General features: G+C 41.7%; 1 protein-coding gene across 2 annotated transcripts in view; it reads right to left on the bottom strand.

Annotated features, from left to right (window-relative positions):
* Positions 1 to 21,584, bottom strand: part of SLC13A1 (solute carrier family 13 member 1) — a 67,244-nt gene that overhangs the window by 36,803 nt on the left and 8,857 nt on the right. For both annotated transcript variants that reach the window (XM_029616235.1, XM_029616236.1), the window contains 4 exons: positions 19,841 to 19,905; positions 16,088 to 16,212; positions 12,149 to 12,277; positions 9,605 to 9,741 (listed from right to left, as the gene is read on the bottom strand). In XM_029616235.1, the coding sequence (XP_029472095.1) occupies positions 9,605 to 9,741; positions 12,149 to 12,277; positions 16,088 to 16,212; positions 19,841 to 19,871 (422 nt within the window). In that variant the 5' untranslated portion in view covers positions 19,872 to 19,905. The remainder of the gene's footprint in view (positions 1 to 9,604; positions 9,742 to 12,148; positions 12,278 to 16,087; positions 16,213 to 19,840; positions 19,906 to 21,584) is intronic.

The following is a 21,584-nucleotide window of genomic DNA, read 5'->3' as shown; positions in this document are numbered from 1 at the left end:
CGAATGCCTCTAACTTATTTGGCTGTTTTCTGGCTCTACAATTAGCCAGATAAGTCAGGCATTCAGAATAGCAGAAAATTTAAAAACCTTGGTTTGTTCAGCTAAATCCCAAACCTAGCCAGACAAATCATCTGAATATTGAACTTTAGGTGCCTGACTGAAAATTTCCCCTTGCTCATTGCCTACATTTAGGTGCCTTTTTTTTTTTTTTTTTTTAAATTAGATATTTAAATTCAGGCATCTAAAAATGAGTGGGGCTGGGGCAGAGTCAGATCCAGGAAAGCTGGCATTCAGTTCCAGAGAAAGGTGCCCAACTTAGGAGCCTAAATTTAGGATTTCAATAGCAGGCATATATTTAGGGACCTCAGATTTAAACCCCTAACTTAGGAACATTTTTTCAGCTTACAATTTAGGCACCTAAGTTACACTAAAAATCTGACTAGGTATCTAAAATTTAGACTCCTGTCAGGCACTTATTTTTTTCTTTGAAAATTAAGTAAAAAATTGCTTATTCTGAAATTAAATATAATGTATGCAATGGACATCACTACTGAACAAGATGGCTCCCTCTCTTGTTAGCTGAATTGCACACAAAACCCTGAAGATGGAAAATATTTGAATTTGTTTGCAATGTTGTTTTCGCTGAACATCCTAACACACATGATTTCAGTCTGAACAGATGGCAGCTTTTCCTTAAATACCAAAGCAAAAATTGAAAAACTCTTTAAGGGCATGCTCAATAGTTCAGTACTACTCATTTGCACTACTGTAAAAAATCCAATAAGATGCAAATAAATTCCCCTCATTGTGAACAGCTATTGCAGATCTGGAGCAGCCTATGAATATTCTCTTCTCTCCTTTCAGCTTCCATTTTTAGTGTTTCTTTTATCTACCATGTTCCCCTCAATTTTTCTGAAGCCCTCACTCTAGATAGTGCACCCAGGTAAAATATCTGCCCTTGCCAGCTTTGGCCTGGAGCGAAGTCATCCGTGAGATTTACCCTAAGCAGGAGTCGCTCTTGGAATGGCAGCCACCTTCCTTCCCTCCTTGAGCTCTAACTTAGTGACTCTGAGGTGCACCTGGATGGACAGCAGACTTGAACCCGAGTCTCCTGCACCTCTGCATACAGCACTATGACTGTTTTGTCATGCTAAAATTCCTGGTTGGAGATGCCACTTCCACATGTGTTCAGAGGCCTGGGGTGAGAATACTCTTCTGGATGCAAGGTTCATTATTCCATTCTATCTAATGGATTTCTGGGGGGTGTGACAGTGATTCAGTGAATAGAAAATGCCAGCCTGCTGACTTCTCTAGTTCTGCAACTGTAACTGTACCTCTGTTACTAAAATGTGAGCTCTATTTCATGAATAGCTTCTTTAGGTACTTTCTGATGTGAGTATTCCAAAAATGCTTTGTACAATTTGCAGCAGGCAAATTGGTACTTTTCGGAAGCAGCATCAAGAAACTTCTGGAAGTAGAAGACAAGTAATTCTGGGGAAGAAGGCTGAGGAGGAGCAAGAAAGCATTGTTTCCTTACTGCTCCTATGATCCACACACTGGTTAGTGGAATTCAGATCTAAGAATTAATATGAATCTTCAGACAAAGAGGTAAAAGGACCAGAAAATTTCAGGTTCCTTCAATAAGGTAGGGGTGGAGTTTCCTAGTTTCACCCAGACCGATACAGTAAAATCGGCGGGAGAGCCGGCACTCCGAGGTGAGCGACCGCTCTCCCAACGTGCGCCCAGGCCACTCTCCTGGGCGCGCTATCCAGTATTTAAATGAGGACCCGCAGTAAAAGGAGGTGCTAGGGACACTTGTGTGTCCCTAGCACCTCCTTTTTGACAGGAGCGGCGGCTGTCAGCGGGTTTGACAGCCGACGCTCAATTTTGCCGGCGTCAGTTCTCAAACCCTCTGACAGCCACGGGTTCGGAAAACGGACACCGGCATAATTGAGCATCCATCTTCCAACCTATGGGCCGCCGGCCGATTTAAAATTATTTTTTTTAAATTTTTAATTTTTTTTACATTTTGGGGCCTCTGACTTAATATCGCTATGATATTAAGTCGGAGGGTATACAAAAAAGCAGTTTTTTTCTGCTTTTCTGTACACTTTCCCGGTGCCGGCAGGCGTTACTTTCTGTATGGCACGGGAATAACTAATAGGCCCATCAACATACATTTGCATGTTGCAGGCGCTATTATTTTCGGGGGTTTGGCCACGCGTTTTCGACGCACTATTACCCCTTACTGATTAAGGGGTAAGAATAGCGTGTCAAAAACACGCGGCAAATCATGGGTTAACATGAATCTTCAGACAAAGAGGTAAAAGAACCAGAAAATTTCAGGTTCCTTCAATAAGGTAGGGGTTGAGTTTCCTAGTTTCACCCGCTGATACAGTACTGTATCAGCCTGACAATGAGTCACTGTTGACTAGGGATGCACATTTGTTTGAAACAAAAGTGTTTCATTTCAAACCATAAAATAAAAAACAAAAATTCTTGACTTTTACATTTTTAGGATGTAGTGCTTACTATTTTCAAATAGCGTGCATTATTTGCTAATAGTATGTACTATTTTCTAATAGCTTGCACTATTTTCCAAAAGTAATACAACATGAAAAAATGAAAATAGAAAATGTCCAAAAAATGAAAAACTGAAACAAAGACAAAATAAATCAGTGCGCACATCCCTACTGTTGACCTATTGCACTTACACATCAAGGTCTTGAATCACTTACCCTAGTTGTGAAATAACATGGGTATGGTTAGGCAACTGAAGTTCTGTGGTATGAACTTAACCAGAAACTCAGAGGCAATGCATGACTGCAATTGTATTTCCTTTTGTTCCAGAATTGATGAACAGGAAGCAAGTTTAATAAAACATGTTTTCACTGTATGCATATGACTTTCTATTATTATATAGTTTGCTGATATAGTTTAATTATAAAATTGCTAAATCTTTTCATGAAAAGATAATTACACTGTAATGTAATCTTTCTGTTCCAATATGGTTCAGAATAGAAGAAAATGTTATTAATCAAAAGCCTACTCTTTCTTTGGCACATTATATCACTGTGTCTTCATTTGCTTGGGTTTCTATTGATTTTAGAGAGAGAAATATTGAGGTAGCTCTTTTTTTGAACCAAGGGTCATTGGCATTCCATGATTTCCCTGTAAAAAGGCAAAAGATAGCTAAAACATACAATTTGAAAGGATACCAAAGTAGAAATTTGAATAAAAATAGGTTTTCGAAAATATCATGCTGAATCAAGTTACAAATTTAGAAACAACTTCAAACGGATACGTGGAAGGATCACCCCTGCAGACATGCCGTATAAATGGACAGATATTTGCTCCTTGGCAGCTGCACTAAACAAGATTTTATTGATTTTAAGCAGGCATTTGGTGGAGCAAGTCACAGAGGATTATTCAACGTCATGAGGCATTACAGAAATAAAGAGGAAACGGAGGAACACTGCCCCATCCCCCTCCACCCGGAACTGTGCCTTCTCCCAGACAGAAAACTGATGGATTGCTTAGAAACTGGGCCTCAACCTATCACCGTTTCAAGGAGAGTTTTAGCTGCTGCCTAGAAATTCTCCCCTCTTGTTTTTCCTGCTTTCTTTTCTCACCACCATCACATCATTTATAATCACAGTGGGCCTGGGTGGCCAAGCATTTTTGGGAGGCATGGGGTTACGGGAATTGTGAAACTCGGGGCCAGGAAACTGTATTCGAAAATAAAAAAAAAACAAAACAAAAACAAGCAAAAGCGTTTGCATTTCTGTGTACTATCACATATTTTATGTTTTTAGTGGGTCTGAAGTTGTTCCTTTTCTGCTATCAGAACCGGGTCATCTACAAACCATTCTATTAATGGCATTGTCCTCCAAGAGGGCTTGCTTTTTTACACATATTATCAAGGAACGTAACAAAGAAAAGAGATGATAGCACACGGTCCTGGCACAAGCCTGACCTTATATGAAAAAGCTGCTAAATAACTGACTGAGCCCTCGTAAGGCAGTTGCTACTCTTTTATAAACTCTGACATAACTTAATAAGATGTGCAATAACTGCATATTCTACCAGCATTAGCACAATATGTCCCTGTTGATTCATCCAAAAGCCTTCCCCTGACCTACTAAGGCCACCTTCAGGCTTTCATGGTGTTTGATGTGCCTTTCCACTAGTTTAAGCGAAAAGATGGCATTAGTACAACTGCAATTTTATTCAGCTGGCGTTCTGTCTGGGTGGTTTAATGAAAAAGAAAAAACCTTCTATAATTGGTGCAAGTCTCATCTACTGAGTCAATGAGGGCAATCTGCCTGTCTTTTGGCGTTTCCTGGTGAATCCAAACAGCTTGAAATACTCTATAAAGCCGGCTTTGACCTGTGGCATCGATTCTGCTGATAATCTATTGCAAGTCAAGAGACTTAACATTATTTATTTAGTCAGTTGTTTCAGTTTGGCTGCTGTTTCAAGAAGGTCATATGGTTTTATTTCCTACACACACACGCACGCACACACACACACACACACTTTAAGGCAATTTATTCTTCTGGTTCATGCCATAGCAATGCTAACCATAGTCACTGAGCCCTGATACAATGAACGAGGAGATCAAATGACCCCTTTCTTTTGATGTGAGAAACATTTGCTTTCTTGTGCAGTTATCTCCGCTGGTTCTTTGTATAAGGACTTCAGATGTGTATTTTGAAAAAGAGAACCCCCCCCCCCCCCACCCTGCCCTGAAGTTGTGATTTGCCACAGCCCCCATGCCGCAAAGTTAATTTCGAGAAGTCGTGCTTACTGTACAATAATAATCTGGACGCTGGGCTGTTGTAGTGCCTGTTTGAGGGTATAGAGAAAGTACATTTTGTTACAATGCTCTTTTGGAAAACACAAATATTTCAGGTAATTGCCCCTGTTTATGGCTGGGTTACTACAATAATATTAGCAAAGGTTGGCTTAAAAAGGAAACCGAAAGATAAGCGATTCCATCCTCCCTTTGGATCTAGCAAATGGCCAATTTTTGCCTCAGAACAAACATATGGCTTACGTCACTTGATTAAGTGATACATTACCTATTCATACCTGTTAGTCAATGACAGGCAGGGGGCTGAGTCCTATGTGATCTGAATTAACCAATAGCAGCTTCCTCTTTGGAAGTCTCCATTAAAAAGAGAGTTGGGTCCTTACCAGCAGGCAGAGAAGGCTATGACGAAGGTTAAAGAGAAGCAGCCTGGTTAGGCCGAAAAAAAAAAAAAAGGGAATTGCGTGTCCAAGAGGTTTTAAATCCGACGGAAGATTCTTGACCTAGAAAGGTGTTTTGAGTAGTTGGTTAAGGAAAGAAATTAGCTGTTAGTAAAAGCGAAGAGAACTCAGTATTGTGCTCTGTTGTTTTGCAGGACGCGTCAAAGTGATCTATAAAATAACATTTGCTTACTTTTTTTCCTCCCAGTTTGGTGAGAGAGTCCCGATTAAGATTCACGTACTTTCATGGGGAGTAATCAGAACAGGAGTTATGGTGTTAGGCGGAAATAGAGAGGAAATGTGTTTATGGTGCTAGATAGAATTAGAGTTGCATTCCTACGTGTGTCAGGCTGATTTCGCTGCTCGGGGTTTAAAGAAGATCCCCAAGTGTCTGCTCCCTCATTCGTCACCCCAAGGATCGCATGAGATTTGTCAAAAGCCTTCTGCTGATCACATGAGCCCGAACGAAACAAAACCTTTACCTAATTCTGGCTGGGAATTTAAGGGACACACATTCAGTTCTATTGATCTGCTAACTAAAAAGAGGGAGTGAGAGGAGGTCATGATTTGCAGACACCAAACCTTTTCTAACATTTGTTTTTTTCTGCAGACAAAATTGTTATGTGAACCTTGTCTTTCCTCTCGTAATAATTTGTGGGATAGATTTCTGTTGCCTTTCAGTGAATGCGGAAGAATTGTTCCTGTGATAACATTTTCTTCTGCTGTAAGGAAAAGTGCCCTTGCTTTCCAGGCGAGTACGAAGCGTTTGAACGTGCAGTGTAAGCAGTGAATGCGCTGTTTTGCCTGCATTCTTGGTGCTAGTAACTTCTCCTCTCTTCCCTAGCTCTGGGAACAAGTGACACATGGCTGCGTTGTCACACTTTAGTGGTCACAAATAAGTGCTGTGTGGCGGGAGGGTCGCCAGTGCTTTCCCTCCTCTATGTGGTGTTGGAAGAACGGGTTGGTGGGGGGCGGGGGGTTTACACTCTCTTTGCCAGATGGTCTATTTTTGCATTTTTGGTGCTCATTTAGTGGCGATTTCCATCTCTGAAAAGAGAAAATTGGTTCAAGCTCAGTCACCTTATGGTCTGTTTCTTCTTTGCTCGTGGTTGGGTTTAGCAACTCATTCATTGTCACAGAGACATATTTTATTTCTAAGATATTCATTGCCCTTCTCGGGTTCACGATAAAAGCTGCTCCAGGTTTTGCTCTTCACGTAATTTTTCTGTGGTTTTTTTTTGGTCTTTCCCATTAGGCCCCCTCTGAAGTCTAGCTTTTCCAAAATGTCAGAGATGTTTTCTGCTTTGTTGCGATTCTTGAAATCCGTTTCCTGTTTTGGGACCCTGGATGAGCTCTCTAGCTTAGTCTAGCTTCATCCGTCCATTTGCACGTCCTTTCTTTATGTTTAGTGATTTAAATCCGCCACCATCTTTCTGGGTCTGCCGCAAGTTCATCAGAGCCCTGTTAGCCAGTGACATTTGTGGGGTGACCGAGGTTGCCCTTCATGACTTACTGCAGTGGTCTCATGGGAAAACTCACACCGTATTTCCTCCAGTCCCAGCAATCCCCCTACTTGTCCTGTTTCTGTCTCCCACCTCTGAGGGTGAGGTGTTAGACTTAGGGGGGGCCATCACTAGATTACAGTCATTAAAAAGAGCGAATTCCCAAATTCCCCTAGTTCTACTCTTTGCTTTCCAGTGGAAAGGGTTCAAAGTTTGTGCATCATTAAAACCATGCAAGCATCGGAAGGACTGCATTGTATCTCCCCTGCACATTCTATGTATACCCTGGAAGAGAGGAGGTGCAGGAGAGATACGATGCAGACCTTCAGATACCCTGAATGGTTTTAATGGTGCATGGTTCCGCAAACCTTTTCCGGAAGAAAGGAAACAGTAGAACTAGAGGGTCACAAGATGAAACTTCAAGGGGAACGACACGGATCCAAAATCAGGAAATACTTCTTCACAGAAAGGGTGCTGGATGCCTGGAATGCCCTACTGGAAGAAGTGGTGAGCACAAAAACAGTAAACGAATTTAAAAAGGCATGGGATAAACACTGTGGATCCCTAAAGGCTAGAGTTGGAAATTATGAAAAGGGTGCATGGGGGGTAACCAGCATGAAGCGGCAGCTACTACCCCTAACAGAAGGCATTGGGATTACTACCTTTTAGAGATGTGCTTTGTGTTTTTATCCCGGGTCGAGCTATGGGTTGGCCCACACATGGAAAACTTTGTTTTCCATAGGGTCGTTAATTTTTTTTCTCAGCAATTTTCGCCGAAAAACAAACAAACCACCCAACCCTTAAAATTTAGTTATTTACAACCCCCCCACCCTCCGGACCCCCCCAAAACTTTCCTAAAATCCGTGGTGGTCCAGCGGGGGCCCGGGAGTGATCTCCCGCTCTCGGGCCGTCGACAGCCAGTAATCAAAATAGTGCCAGTGGCCCTTTGCCCTTACCATGTGACAGGGGCTACCAGTGTCATTGGTCAGCCCCTGTCACATGGAAGGAGCAATGGATGGTTCGCGCCAGCCATTGGTCGGCCCCTGTCACATGGTAGGAGCAATGGACGGCCGGCGCCATCTTAGAAAATGGCACGGGCCATCCATTGCTCCTTCCATGTGACAGGGGCCGAACAATGGCATCGGTAATCCCTGTCACATGGTAAGGGCAAAGAGACAGTGGCACCATTTTGTTTACTGGCTGCCGATGGCCCGAGAGCAGGAGATCGCTCCCAGGACCTCCGCTGGATCACATGGATTTTAGACAAGTTTTGGGAGAGTCTGGAGGGTGGGGGGGGGGGTGTGTGTAAATAACTAAATTTTAAGGATTGGGTGTTTTTGTTTTTGTTTTTTAAATAAAGGTGCCCCTCCCCCCCCACGCTAACCCAAACAACAAATTTTCCATGAAGTTCGGGGAAAATCTGTCTCGGGATTCGGGTCCTCCGTCCCATGCCGAATTGGACTATTTCTTTGAAATAGTCCAATTTGGCAAAAACGATTGCACATCACTACTACCTTTAACCAATTAGCTTACAATTTTGACACGACTGCAGCATTGCTCTCCACTTTGAGGGGAATTGGATTCAGATTTAGATCCAGTGCTGGGCCTTGACTATTACGGTCCAGGTTACCGATACGCAGACATTAGGGAAAAAGCACAGGACTGCTTCTATGGCCAAATCCAAAAGCAAAGCGCGTTCAAGCAGCACTGTCTGAATTATCAAGAAGGCTGCTCACCCCGTAAAAATGTTGCTAGCAGTAATTTTGTTATGTGTTTGATTGTTAATATTACTGCCCTTAACATAAGGCTTGGGGGTAACCTGCATAGAATTGCAGTTACTACCTTGCGAAGCTTGCTGGGCAGACTGGATGGACCATTTGGTCTTTTTCTGCTGTCATTACTATGTTGCTACGTAAATGAAGCAAGAGTGTTGCAGAATAATGAGGAAATATAACTATGACTTTAACAATACTAAACACAGGTATTATTCATCTTATATATTTATAATCTGAGCATGGAAAAAATCATGATGAAATCCTTTTTGTGTATGAGTTTGATTTTTCACATATCATATTAGGAAGCAAACTGCACAGGATAAGTATTTATTTAATTTAATTTATATTCTGCCTTTCAGGCACTTCACTGATATTATTTCTGTGTGTGTGCGCATCTGAGGTCTGGCAGGATGTTTTACTTATGAAGAATATCAAATTTAACAAGTGGGCTTATTGTGAAAAGGCACTCATTAAAGGATTTGTCAAACTTTTGTCAGTCCTGACTTAACAATCCAGATTTTTATTGAATTTGTCTTTACAGCATTAGTTAGATTTTTAATGTGTTTATGATCAATCCTTATTATACCCACTGGGTTTCTCTATAGGACTGAGAAAGTAATGAATCACTGTTTTCTCTTACACATAATAACTCTCCTTTTGAAAGACGTGGGTGGCGGTTTTCCTGAAAAATTCAGAGGGGGGGGGGGGGTGGGCCAGGAGCATGTTTTAGCTTGATGACGACCGTGATCCTGATGCCAGCACTTTGTTATTCATTCATAATCTGTATCTGCTGACAGAGGAGCTACTGTGATTTCTGTTAGAACATTGAAGAGTTTGGGAAAATTGATTTCTAAGCGAGGATGAGTTTAAAGTATAACGGGTGGGGGGAGTGGATTCCTTTTACCTCCCCTCCCCCCCCCCTCCATAGGCACAGAATGGAAAGCAAGCTATTGATATATCAGGTTGAAAGTTGGGCTTCATCACATGCCAAGTAAAGCTGCATACAACCGGGGTTTATTACAAAATTAGCCTTCACAATGATGTTCTTCCAAGTCCAAGCTATCCCATGCTTACCAGGCTGGGTTCACCCCCACCAGCATCACCATCTTTAAGGCAATTCTTTTGTGCAGGTTCCATTTTTCTATTGAGGTTGCCAAGCAAATAACTCCAGTTAGCAAGAGGTGAAAATCCTTGAAATAAGCACTGGCCACCTGCAATCGAGACGTTGACATCATAAACGACATGCTATTTTCAATCTTTATTTCATTTAAAAAAAAATATGTCATCAACTTGCATTCGAGGTGGATGGTTTTCGTGGCGACTTACTCAGTTGATAGCAATTTACCCAGGCAAGCTGGGCTGTCGTAAAATTGCCCTCGAATCTGGCTGAAAGTACACATGGGCTTCCATAGTGCGCGTACTTTCAGATAAAAAGAGGCGTTCCGGAGAGGGGGGAGGATGAAGAAGGGGGGGGGGGTTAGGATGGACGAATAAAATAGCACCTGCATATGGGATTTCCAAGCAATGGTCAACATGCTATTTTACTCCTGCTCAGCCGCCCATCTATATAACAGATGCAAAGTGCTTTTAACAGTCTTGTACAAACCAGTGGGCCTATGTACCAACCACCGTTAAAACCAGCATAGTAATGTGAGTAACTTGCTGGTTTTAACACCAATGTTATATCCGGCTGTAACACCTGATATGCACACAACTAATCGTATGCAGAATTCAGCAATCGTACCATAGCCTCATTAAAGTCGGCGCTGCCACGATAACTCAGGCTGCAATCTGCACATCAGGTTTTCCGGTGCTAAACAACCCAAAGTGAAATGGTCAGTTAGGGTCCCCCTTCCCCCCCCCCCCCCCCCAAAACAATCGCAGCCTCCACAACACCCCCAACCCCCATTCCTCTGAAGACAACCATGGCCTCTGCGATGTCCTGCGTCTAAAGGCCCAATCATGGTGCACAGGTGCCAAGGGGTGAGGAAGGAAAGCCCTGAGTGATTCAGCAGCAGTGTTTCCCATCAGTAATATGTGGAGGGAGACCACGTATTAGTGGCGGGAAAGGTAAGTATGCCTCTTGAAGCGTAGTTAACTTTTTGTGTTAATAGGCCTTCTTTGACGGGTATTAACACCGCATGTACTAACTAGCCTTACTACCCAATGAGCCCATTAAAAATAGTGTAGATTTTAATGTTCTTATTTGCATTTGCTTTGCGTTACCATGCGGTAACAATAACGTACATGATAATATTGCATGTTGGACAAGGGCGATGGGTAAAGCCAACGTTAACATGTTGCATGCATTAAATGTGGATATTAACCCTAACACTCTTTAGTACATAGATGCCTAAGTAATACAAAAAACCTACCCAGGGGCAGCCAGTGTCAAAGCAGAAAATGGTATATACACATTTTAAAAATTCAAAATAACTATGAAAAAACAAATCAGGATAAAAGTTTATAGGGCAGACTATCACAGGGAGAAGAGTTAAAGGAATATGCTAAAGAGCTATGATATCAAGTGTTTTCAGATTTTCAGAGTAGGAGTTGTGCACTGCAGTCATATGAAAGAAGGAGGAGTTATTAAATGAGTAGAACTGAGGACAGGCAGCATGAGACAGGAAAGAGGCACTACAGTCACAGGACTGGTCCATGTGTGGTCAAACCAGGCCAACTCGTATTGGGAAATTCTTAGAGCAAAATAGGTAGAGCCATGGGAATATCTGTATTCTCTTTCTGCGTTTTCTAACACCCCCTTTCTTTGTTTATTCCTTTTTTTAATTATGAAATACTATGGAGCTGTCAAATGTCATCACATTTTTCCTTTTCTCATGAAACTCTCCCATTAAAGTCACAGTTAAATGTTTTCACCAACATGTGAGTTTTGCAGAAAGTTTGCTAAGCCATGATGCTGTTTTAGAGCTGAACTGTGCACCCACCGCCTCAGGATCCAACCCGAAATTGTCTGCAGAAGCCACTTGACTGCAGCGTTCCTAAACACAACCAGACCAGGGCCCAGTTTTAGGACTCGGTGAAGGGGGTTACATGCTTCCTTTTGGGGGATCCAGGGTCAATTCCTGACTCTGGCTTCGGCTTCCCAGGGGGGTAGGCAGGAAAGGCTGGGGAGGGGGGAAAATACAGGAACTTTCAAATGAAGGCTCATGGCAAAACAGCCTCCCTGGAAGCCAGCCTCAAGAAGTTTCCAAAGCAAGGCCATCCAGTTCGGAAGGAAGGAAAAAAGGGATGGGCCATAAATAAAGTGCATTCATTTTTTGGATTTTGTGTGCAACAAGGATACTCACAACAACCGAGCATAAGAAAAAATCTAAACGGTAGCATCCCATAGAGGGCCCCAACACTCCTTCCATTTACAGTATACTTTTACATCCCCTATGCCCCTCCATCCCACTAAATCTGTAAATCATCCCTTTTGTAAAAGAAAAAGCCAGCATTGGCAAAATATGCACACAAGTGGTCCTCTTTGATCAGAGAGGTTTATAACTATAATTCCAGCTGAATTCCTTTGCAAACGAAAGAGCAGTAATGCCAGTAACTACCTACTGTACAGGCAAAGCAAAAGAGATGAGTACCCATAGAAGAGGACAGGCTCACCTCCTTGGATTTCATGATACCAAATAACGGGAACATAAGAGCAGGTAAAAACGCTGTCACGGCCAGAGGCAGGGCTTCGGAAAGCCAGAAGATGCCAACTATAAACAGCACATACGCACATTCTGCTTCCTAGTGAAAAAAAACAAAACAACCCTAGGTCATCATTAAAAGCAGATGAACAAATTGGTGTGAAACAAAAACACAGTGTTATGTACAAATGTAGACACCACAGTACTTTTCTATTAATAGAAATGGCAACCTACTATTATTCTTATCAAAATCAAAAGTGCACAGAGAAGCATGACTCAGGGGTGGTGCTGGGCACTGCCATGCAGAGGAACCCGAGTTCAATTCCCAGCACCAGTCATCTGCTCCCTGGGTTGGCCAAGTCTGGGGGAGCCACTGAGGCAGCGCTCACAATCACTGGGATGGAGGGAGCCAATGATTATGCATCGGGGACATCTTAATTGAAGTCCATGATGTCACAGTTCTAGATGGACCTTCACAAGTAAGCTGGGAGAGGATATGAAATTGGGAGAAAAATGGCATGGAGTTTCAGGTAAAAGAGTTTGTGTTTTCTTCTGAGAATTTAGATTTGGATAGACTACATTTTATTTTCCTGCATGCTGCAGTGTTGGCAGATTGCACATATTTTTAAATAGACAAGAAAAAAAATATATATATATGCAAGAAACAAATACAGTGTGTGATATGCAGCTATGTCTGTCAGGTGTGCCTTGTCTTTAGTTTGTATATTTAGCTGCTGAGTTTCTTTTTACTGCAAGTTCATCCTCAGTCTATAATTGCTACACAGGGGATGCTGAAGGAATACAAAGGTTTTTGTTGGTTAATACACTGTACCCTTAAGGAATCCTGCAGGAAGGGAGAACGCGCAGTAAACAGCAGAATCCCTGAGAGGCATTTTGGCTGACAGAAGGGAACAAAGAGAGAGAAATTCCTTCCTTTTATATCTCTAAGGTGCCCATAATTCAGCCAGAGGCTGCCCAGCCAAGATAGCTGGCTAGGTTTTAGCTAACTCTCTTAGGTTCAATTCCAGCCGCAATCTATCCATTTAGGTTGCCGCTTAAATGAGGCTTAACTCAAGCCAGCAAAATCTGGCTGAACTGTTGGCACTGCAAGGATAACCTGCTAAATTCTTCCCTCAACCTTGGCACTATCCACAATCTGAGTGGCCAAAATCTAGCTGCCTAATTTCACTGGGTGGCTAGCTTTAGCTGTTCAGCAGAGAGACCTGGAGACCTAGCTGCCTACCTCTGCAGAGTTAGGTATCTAGATGGGTGTCTGAGCCTCTCCACCACTCTCTGAATTATTAACTCTTATCCTTCATTTCCTCACACGTTATCCACATTCACTCTCTCCATTGGCCACAATGTTTTCAGCCACTCTCTTCTATAAATGCCATATCCCAGATTGTTTTACCAGTCATGTTGCTACCTTCCCTGTGTGACCTAACCCCAACATTCTTCCTACCATATTCAGAACTGAATTCATCATTCTCAGTGACACTGATAGAACGAGCAGAACTTCAGTTAACCTCAACTTGAGGTGATCTTTTTTTTTAGTTTGAAAACCTCCAGAAACAGCAGGGTGGGAAGACATGATGTCCAAAAAAGTTTCCTTTTTCTATTAAAAATTATCATGAGATTGCTTTCAGATTTTCATAAATACAATTTTTTGACTTCCAAAAAATTAAAATGTAACTTAACTCCTTGGAGCTAAAGTAAATTTTTAAGCATGAGTTAATAGTTTATGCAACTGCTCCTATGATCTCCAAACAAAATCTTCACCATTCCAGAGAGTCATTATACTCTCAATTAACATGGGATAACTAATAGTTAATTTTTAGCAATTCATATATACATTGACCTGCTTTATTTGAATCCAGCTTTGACCTAGAAAAATCAAATGTTGGTTTAATTTCTAAGGAGATGACTAGGTAATGTTTGCAATTCCTTGCATTGTTTCTCTGTTCCACTGCACCTTCATTAAAATGCAATAACTGGCCCTGAGCACTGAAGGGGACGCTGTATTAGGTTGGTTTTATTCTCGGAATGTTGGATACTAGTATAGCTTTCATAAGTTAGTCACAAATGCATTAAGCTGGTCCAATAAATATATTACCTACAAATTATTTTTTTACCTTTATTTCTGCATATAAAGAATTAATCCATAATAGGAATTGGAAGAAATCTATAGGGAATTTTGCAATATTTGAAAGGATTGCCTGACTAGGCACTTCCTCATGCCATGTGCCTAATACTACTGAAACTCAACCTTCTGCAAAGAATCTATGGTAAACTATAGCTAGGATCGTCTGTAAAGAAATTGCATTCTTCTGCCAGCTTTACTGGCAAGTTGATATGGGACAAAGGTAAGCTTTATTTTCAGCTGACGAGTGGCATCCAGTGCATTTGTGGCTATGCCAAGAGGGTAGTAAAGGTTAACCAGTGTCAGTGAAACGAGGCTGAAAGATTACTAGGGCATAACTAAATGGGTTTTGTGTGTATGTAACAAAGTAGATGATGGCAGAAAAAGTTCAACTGTTGGCCCAGTTATTCCTGTTCACCCTGCTAAGGATATATCCTGTGACTGCTTGTTAGATACCTCTTCTTATCCAGGCCAGATTTTTTTTGCCATCTTCCCCCTTTGTACTCTACCATTCTGGGTTAGATAGGCAAACAAGATGTCCTAGTTCACACTCGGCAACCCTCCCGTCTCAAGCTTTGCAATAATCTAAATATCTACCAATGCTAACGCAGCTGTAGTCTGAACACCTGACCTATTAGGTCCCCTGTGTAACCTCCCAAACAGACTCAACTATGGAAGTTCCACCAGGGCTCATGGATATTACTGGACCTGCAGACTGCCAGACAGACCCAGCTGCTAATTAGCTCTGTCACTGCATGACTAGAGTTATTTGCTAGTGTGTGAATGGATTAAAAACTGTACATATTTATATTAGTTCAAGATGCTAAAAGAGCAATGAAATTCACATAAAGAATTGTTAAAACCTTTTAACAGCTAAGTACATGATTGCATCCTACAATTTTGCTAAAATGTTTTCCAAAGTGAGGCTTTGCAGCTTTCAGATGAGAAGCACAGTAAGTGCATTTGATTATATTGTAGTCACACTGAGCATTCACAGTGATGTTTTCCTCATGCAATTCTACATGGTGAGCATACACCAAATACTTCTTTTCAATATTTTATCAAAATGTGGGGTTTTTGCTCTCCAGGTCTGCCAAGGCTGGGGACACTGCACAAGCAATGCTCACAGCCCCTGGGGGAAGTTGTCATAGCCATTGCGCAATGGTAACACCTGGTGACTGGATTTAGGGCCGGAATAAGCCCTGGAGAATGGCCACTGCAATTATTGACTAAAGTTGGGAGAGGATATACAATAGGGTAAAATCCGTAGGGTAGTTGTGAATGCAAGATTCCAGCCCTGGTTCTGATTAAGCTGGAGGTCAAAAGAAGCAATTGCTGAGGCAAAAAAAAAAAAAAAAAAGCTAGAATTTCTTGTTCTTTTTCTGTCCATAATTATGTATCCACTTGCATAGTACTTTTACTAAAAACACAGTACAGTTTAATAAAACATTACAAAATAACATTTTTGCCCTGAGTTAATTTTTTTTTTTTTTTTTTACAGACTGGCTCAGATGGAAATATGGACTGCCTATTATTCTACTGCTAACTAGACTCAAAGGAAGGAACAGAAATTTCTAAAAAAAAAAAAAATTGTTTTAGTATCTACTTTAAAAAAATTCAAAAATTCAATTAAAAAAAAAAGCAATCATGAAAAGTAAGGTCACCCAAAATAACTCCTGAAGTATGTCCATTTTATTACTTCTGGAATTATTAAACTCAGCCAAAGCAGGATTCAAAGACCTCGTGCTCAAAGGTGGCAGGTCCACTTACTTTTGTCCTGACGAGGAGAGGCAAAGGAAGCAAAAGCAGTGGAGTGAGGAGAATGACAAACAGTCTGCGGTACATCCAGACGTGACTTAGCGATCTCATGGCTACAGACGGGTGGCTCCGCGTCCCTGCAGAAATCGTGCAAAAAGATATCTGATGGCTCTTAAATAGCTAACCTTGATTAATATTTCTCTAAACATTCGCCTTAACCCACTGCATTGCATTTTTCTCCCCCAAGTATAGTTAACCATACATATTTATTGCTTTAGTATCTCTGCCATTCGTTGATAACAACTTCTTACAATTCTACAACACCACAAGGTAATACATTTGCTAACTTTTTAAAGGGAAGCTGTTGGGCTGCTGCTTTGCATTTTTTTTTCTTTCTAAAGATGTTTTCATGCAGCCAACAGATGAAGACTCAGGTCCTTATTTATTTATGTGAACTCAAACAGCAAGGCTTGCCATTCACTTCCAGGCAATCTGCTACCTGGACAGCAGAACCCATCAGTTTTTGTTTGCTTATTTTGACTCCTAACTCATGAATACCCAAAAGCCAAAGCTATTCTTTCCACTTGGCTGTCCAATGATATGAAACAGTTTTCTGATTGTTACAAAGTCACACTCCCATAAATGTAAGGTAAATGGCAGAGTGTGTGCCTCTCTTAAATGTAAACCTCAATTATAACCCTTATCATCCCGTCCTTTTCTCTTTTTCTTCCTGGATTTTTCTCCAAATACAATTTGCTTTCTTAATCTTCAATGTCTGCAAACTTACTAAATGACTGTTATTGCACTGCATAGCCATATCACAGGTAAAACAGCTGATTGCTTCCATTGCTGCAGATTTTCCGTGATCTTTGCCCACAAATTCAACTAAAAAAAAATAAATATATGCTTATGCCCTTCCTTCCTCCTAATGATAGACCTTAAGTTGGTTCACCGCCCAGAGAGCTGCCAATTCCCTTGGTATGAGACTCCCTCTTACCTAAAATGATTTCGTCACTCTTGTGCATTTCTTCAACTGTCGATTAAGACCTCTTACCGAATCTCCAGGGTCAAAAACTTTCAAATACTGTATCTGTACAGATATGGTATGTTGACAATACACTGCCAGAAGTCTTCGGTTACTTGATTGGCTGATACATCACTTATTATTAAGGGAATTGCCATAAACTAAGAGCCATCCACAAATGTGTGTAAGAAACGATGATAACTCTGTTAAACTGTTACCTTTGACCCCTGCCCCTTCTCTCACCATTCTAGTCTACCACAGGACTCATCTGAGACCCTAGCACTGGATTTCGCACTCCTTGCCTAGGAAGACCAATCCTGTTGGTCATGGCGAAGAGTATGGGGGGATCAGCTACTGTTTGTGAGTCTGATGTCCTGTAACGTACATCACTGCTCTCCTGTCCTAAGACTAGAATTTTTTTTTTTGTGATGCACCTTGAATGTCCTTAAACATACAGTCTGCATAGCAGAAATAACCACTAACAGCCATAATAACAGCTGTAGTAAATTTGCATGGTTTGTTTGCACTTCAGGAACTACTTACTTTGACTGCCTGGTTGACCCACTCGGTTTCCCAGAAATGGTTCCCCTCATCAGGTACAAATAATACTTTCTTTAACCTTTGTTTTTGTTTTTTTGTTTTTATTTTGGGTTGTTTTTGTTTTTTTTTTGCACCAAACTAACAGGCCCATACAGTAAACCGCGCAGGAGGCGCGGGCGAGCGCCCGCTCTCCCGACGTTCACCCAGGCCACTCTCCTGGGCACGTGATTCACTAAGGAAAGGTATGCAAATTAGGGCCCGCGGTAAAAAGGAGGCTGCCAGCGGGTTTGACAGCCGATGCTTAATTTTACCGGAGTTAGTTGTCGAACCCGCTGACAGCCACGGGTTCAGAAAATAGATGTCGGAAAAATTGATCGTCTGTTTTCCAACCTGCGGGCCGCTGGCAGGTTTTTTTAAAGAATTTTTTTATTTTTTATTTTTGGGGCCTCCGACTTAATATGATATTAAGTCGGAGGGCATACAGAAAAGCAGTTTTTTCTGCTTTTCTGTACACTTTCCCAGTACCGGCTGAAATTAACTCCTGTCTTTGGGTAGGCATTAATTTCTGAGAGTAAAATGTGCGGCTTGGCTGCACATTTTACTTTCTGTATCATGCGGGAATAACTAATAGGGCCATCAACATGCATTTGCATGTTGCGGGCGCTATTAGTTTCGGGGGGGTTGGCCACGCGTTTTTGACGTGCTATTACCCCTTACTGTATAAGGGGTAAAAATAGCGCGTCGAAAACGCGCGTCCAACCAGGGGGCTAATGGTGCGCTCGGCCGAGCGCACAATACTGAATCGGCCCATAATGAAGGGAACACATTTCTCAAAAGCTGGTCAATAGATGTATTAAAGTTAGTCAATAATAAATTATCCAGTCTACAATCAAAGCCTTCCTAATTTCTACCTATCTCAGTGGACTAACAGAGCAGCCTCACTACCTCCTTGAACTTCCAGATACAGTCTTCATCCTCTTTTGAACTCTGTCTCTCTCCTCACCCATCCCATTCCTCAAATGTTTATCAGACCAAAGGAATTACCAAAAAGCCAGGCTGAATCTTAGATAAAATTAGTTACAAGAAAAACCAATGAAGGGGTAGAGAAAAGATCTTTTACAAATGACTGCATAAAGGTTTTTCCTCACTCACTCATCTGCTGGCGTAGTTTACGTGGGCTACACAAGACTTCCTTTATTTATACCGGAAACTTTGAAATGTGTGTGTGCGCGTTCAAAGTGAGTTTTACAGGTTTGCCAACAGCATAATTAGTGAGTTACCAGATACTGAGGAAAAAATAAAGGAAATCATTGTACAGTGATAATTTTTTATTTTTTTTTAGAAAAATCCATTTAAAATGGGAAAAATAGCGAATACCAGAAATTAGCAGTAGGAAACTAGAAAAACTGATCACTACTTCCTAGGACAATATACTGCACTGAAATGAACTTCTGAACTCCTGATTCTTAGTTGATTTTATGGGTTTTTAAAAAGAGTTTATGGCTTTTATAACTCTGGCTGCTAGCCAGCTTGTATCTTGTGAAGCAAATCTTGCTGAGTGCTGATGCATTCATGCAGCTCCAGCTCTGTTTTAGCCTTGCATGGAGTATTCTATCCAGAGCTTCCCTGCACCGTTTCTCATCCCACAGTGCAATTCTTTCCGTGGCTCACTTTTTTGTCTTGGCAGTTTTCTCCTGCTGTTTTGGGCTTCCCGCTCACTCAGAACCAGCCTCTTTTGGGCCAGGATGCCACGAGCCTTCATTTGCATAGTAACCAGCATTTTTACCCCTATTTTTAAATCTCCCTCCCAGCCATCATGGTGACAGTCTTCAGCCAAGGCCCACAAATTGCTGTTTCCTACGAAACCTGGTTAACATGGACCCTAAATCTAGCCAACGGGTGTCAGCATTGAGCAAAGACTGAGACTCCACCAGGAGCTCTGGACACTGCGGCCATAGCACCCACCAGAAAGCCCACGGAGCTGATGCCAGGCAGTTGATGCCACATGGGGCAGAAAGCCTCCAGGTTTATTCACATGGAGAAAGTGTGCTTTCAGGGGGGGGGGTCCATATATGCACTTAGTAAAATCCTTGGTGGGCCAAAGCAGATGGCTGTGCAAAAGAAGTTAACACAGTCAGAGCCTTACATACAAACACAGAGCCAGAAGGATAACTCACATCACCCTTCTTCGGATGCCTCACCTCTAAAAATCAATATCCCACAAGCCGCCATCCTGCTACCTTCAGGGCCTGGGTTCTCTCATTTCCTGAAAACAAATTAGAAAAAGTGACAGAAAAATATTAATAAAGGAGGAGTGAAAACAAGGCAGGTGAAAAATGATAAAGAAACTACGTAACAGGGCTTTCATAACATCCGGGATTACTAAATATAACTGAATGTCTAATTACAAGGCCAGGGCTGGTGCAAGCTTTGGCCTGGATTTATCAAAATGCACTAAATATCGCATGTAATAGGAAAAGGGGTGTGTTTTATGGAAATAGGCAGTTTATTGCAATTTGTGCTAAAACCTATGTGAAGTGTTACCTTAGAGCAAATTGTGATAACTTTTTTGCACGAAGTGCCAAGAATTGTTATGTTTCCTGCATACAACCAGGGGTGGGGGGGGACCATGTTTAGTAGGTCTAAGCTCTTGGAGAGCCAGCCTAGCTATCAAGGGGGGAGATAGAGAGAGAGGGCCTAGCTGTAATGTCCTCACACTAGATAGGTATTTATATCTCTATGGTAGGCCCACCTAGTAACTCGAGGTGAGGTTTAGGTATTAGTGTAGGGGTTAGGGGCCACTTTGACATTCAAAGTGAGACATACGAACAGAACAGTACTCTCTTGTGAAGATTTGATAACCTTCGGAGTGAGGAAACTCACCCAAAGATGAGATTTGTGCAATGTTCTCTCAACCTAGCTTGATGGACTCTCTACCTGGGTAACATCAACACTACTGAGTTGCTAACCAGAAATCCTGTAAAAACACTCTTGGAACCCATATGGTATTTGGCCTATTGTAACGTATGCTGTGTGTGAGCTTGACCCTACAAAAGTCGTAAAACACTAAAACACTTCCTATTAGGAGAATACCTCACCTCAGTCATACATGCAGAACATAAACAGACCCTCACTAAATACATAATAGAGCAACCTCTCAGTGCTCTCCTCCCTGGGTGAGCACTGAGAGGAGAGGATCCTCCATGCTGGTGGCTGAAAGGAATCGGTAAGTACTGCTTGGGGAAATTTTGGAACTTAAAAGTTTTGGGGAAAAGTAAACTAATGGGGTATATTCTTTAGAGTGTTTTTGTGCCTCCATTAAATAGTTAGAAGGCAGGCAAAATAACCAGGAGTTTTGTGTGTTTGTATTAAATAGCTAGTCAGAGGGCAGGCAAAAACCAGGAGTGTGTTTCTTTCCCTCTCACCCACCCTTAGCTCATCCTTTAATTTATAGGTAATTTATAGGCAGGTGATACTTTCATACTAAAAAAAAAAAGAATCAGCCTTTTAACTTAAATTCAGGAATTCCCCAACCCTTATCAAGAGTTTAATCATTCCTTTGTAAGTCACTACCAGAGAAATAGTGAATACACTAATACATTTAAAGGACCCTAATTATGCATTCTTACTCCCCTAGCAACCTAAACTTAACTAAGAACTGAACAAATTTAAGATGAAGAAAGCAATCCAGCAGCAAGAGGGGAGGGGGGGGGGGGCGGATTTCTCCCAGTCTTTTGCATCAAGTGTCATATGTTTGATTTTTTACCCGCCGATGAGAACAAGTATGCGTGCACCCAGAGCAAAGAGCTCCTGGCTCTCAGAGAATGAGTCTGAGATCTGGAGGCTAGAGTGGAAGACCTGGAGGAGGTGAGGCAGACAGAGAGATATATAGATGAGACCTTCAGGGACATAGTAACCAAGTCCCAACTCCAGTCTGACAGCCCT

This window comes from Rhinatrema bivittatum, chromosome 9 (assembly GCF_901001135.1).
Source record: "Rhinatrema bivittatum chromosome 9, aRhiBiv1.1, whole genome shotgun sequence".
NCBI classification, from domain to species: domain Eukaryota; kingdom Metazoa; phylum Chordata; class Amphibia; order Gymnophiona; family Rhinatrematidae; genus Rhinatrema; species Rhinatrema bivittatum.
This window is presented reverse-complemented; position numbering and strand designations above follow the sequence as displayed.